Raw genomic sequence first — 318 nt, forward strand, 5'->3', positions numbered from 1 at the left:
TATTTTTGTAGACTTAAGGTATGGGGAATTCACAATAGAATGGATAACCTTGGTTGTGAAATAAAAGGGAAAAATCCCCATTTATGGTAAAAGAGATTTGGTTCAACATTGTGTATGCCTAGACAAGACCTTGGATAAGATAAGCACCAAAGCGTCGTTCGGTACTTAAGCAGCGGCGGAGCAAGGAGGCCTCAGCAGCACCGCAGCCATGGTCGCCAGAGTCGCTCTCCTCCTCGCCTTCGTAGCCGCCGCCGCCGTGAGTATTCCCGAGGCACAGCCTCCATTTCGGGGGTGGCTGGTTCCCGCTTGGCCTTGCGT

General features: G+C 51.3%; 1 protein-coding gene across 1 annotated transcript in view; it reads left to right on the forward strand.

The window, feature by feature from the left end:
• Window positions 1-155: 155 nt before the first annotated feature.
• The window catches only part of LOC119594770 (chymotrypsin BII-like), a gene marked incomplete in the record, with an annotated part of 1,709 nt that continues 1,546 nt past the window's right edge, over window positions 156-318 (forward strand). The window contains 1 exon segment of the mRNA XM_037943862.1: window positions 156-256. Coding sequence (XP_037799790.1) covers window positions 209-256 — 48 coding nt within the window.

Source organism: Penaeus monodon, chromosome 34 (genome assembly GCF_015228065.2).
Source record: "Penaeus monodon isolate SGIC_2016 chromosome 34, NSTDA_Pmon_1, whole genome shotgun sequence".
Lineage (NCBI taxonomy): Eukaryota > Metazoa > Arthropoda > Malacostraca > Decapoda > Penaeidae > Penaeus > Penaeus monodon.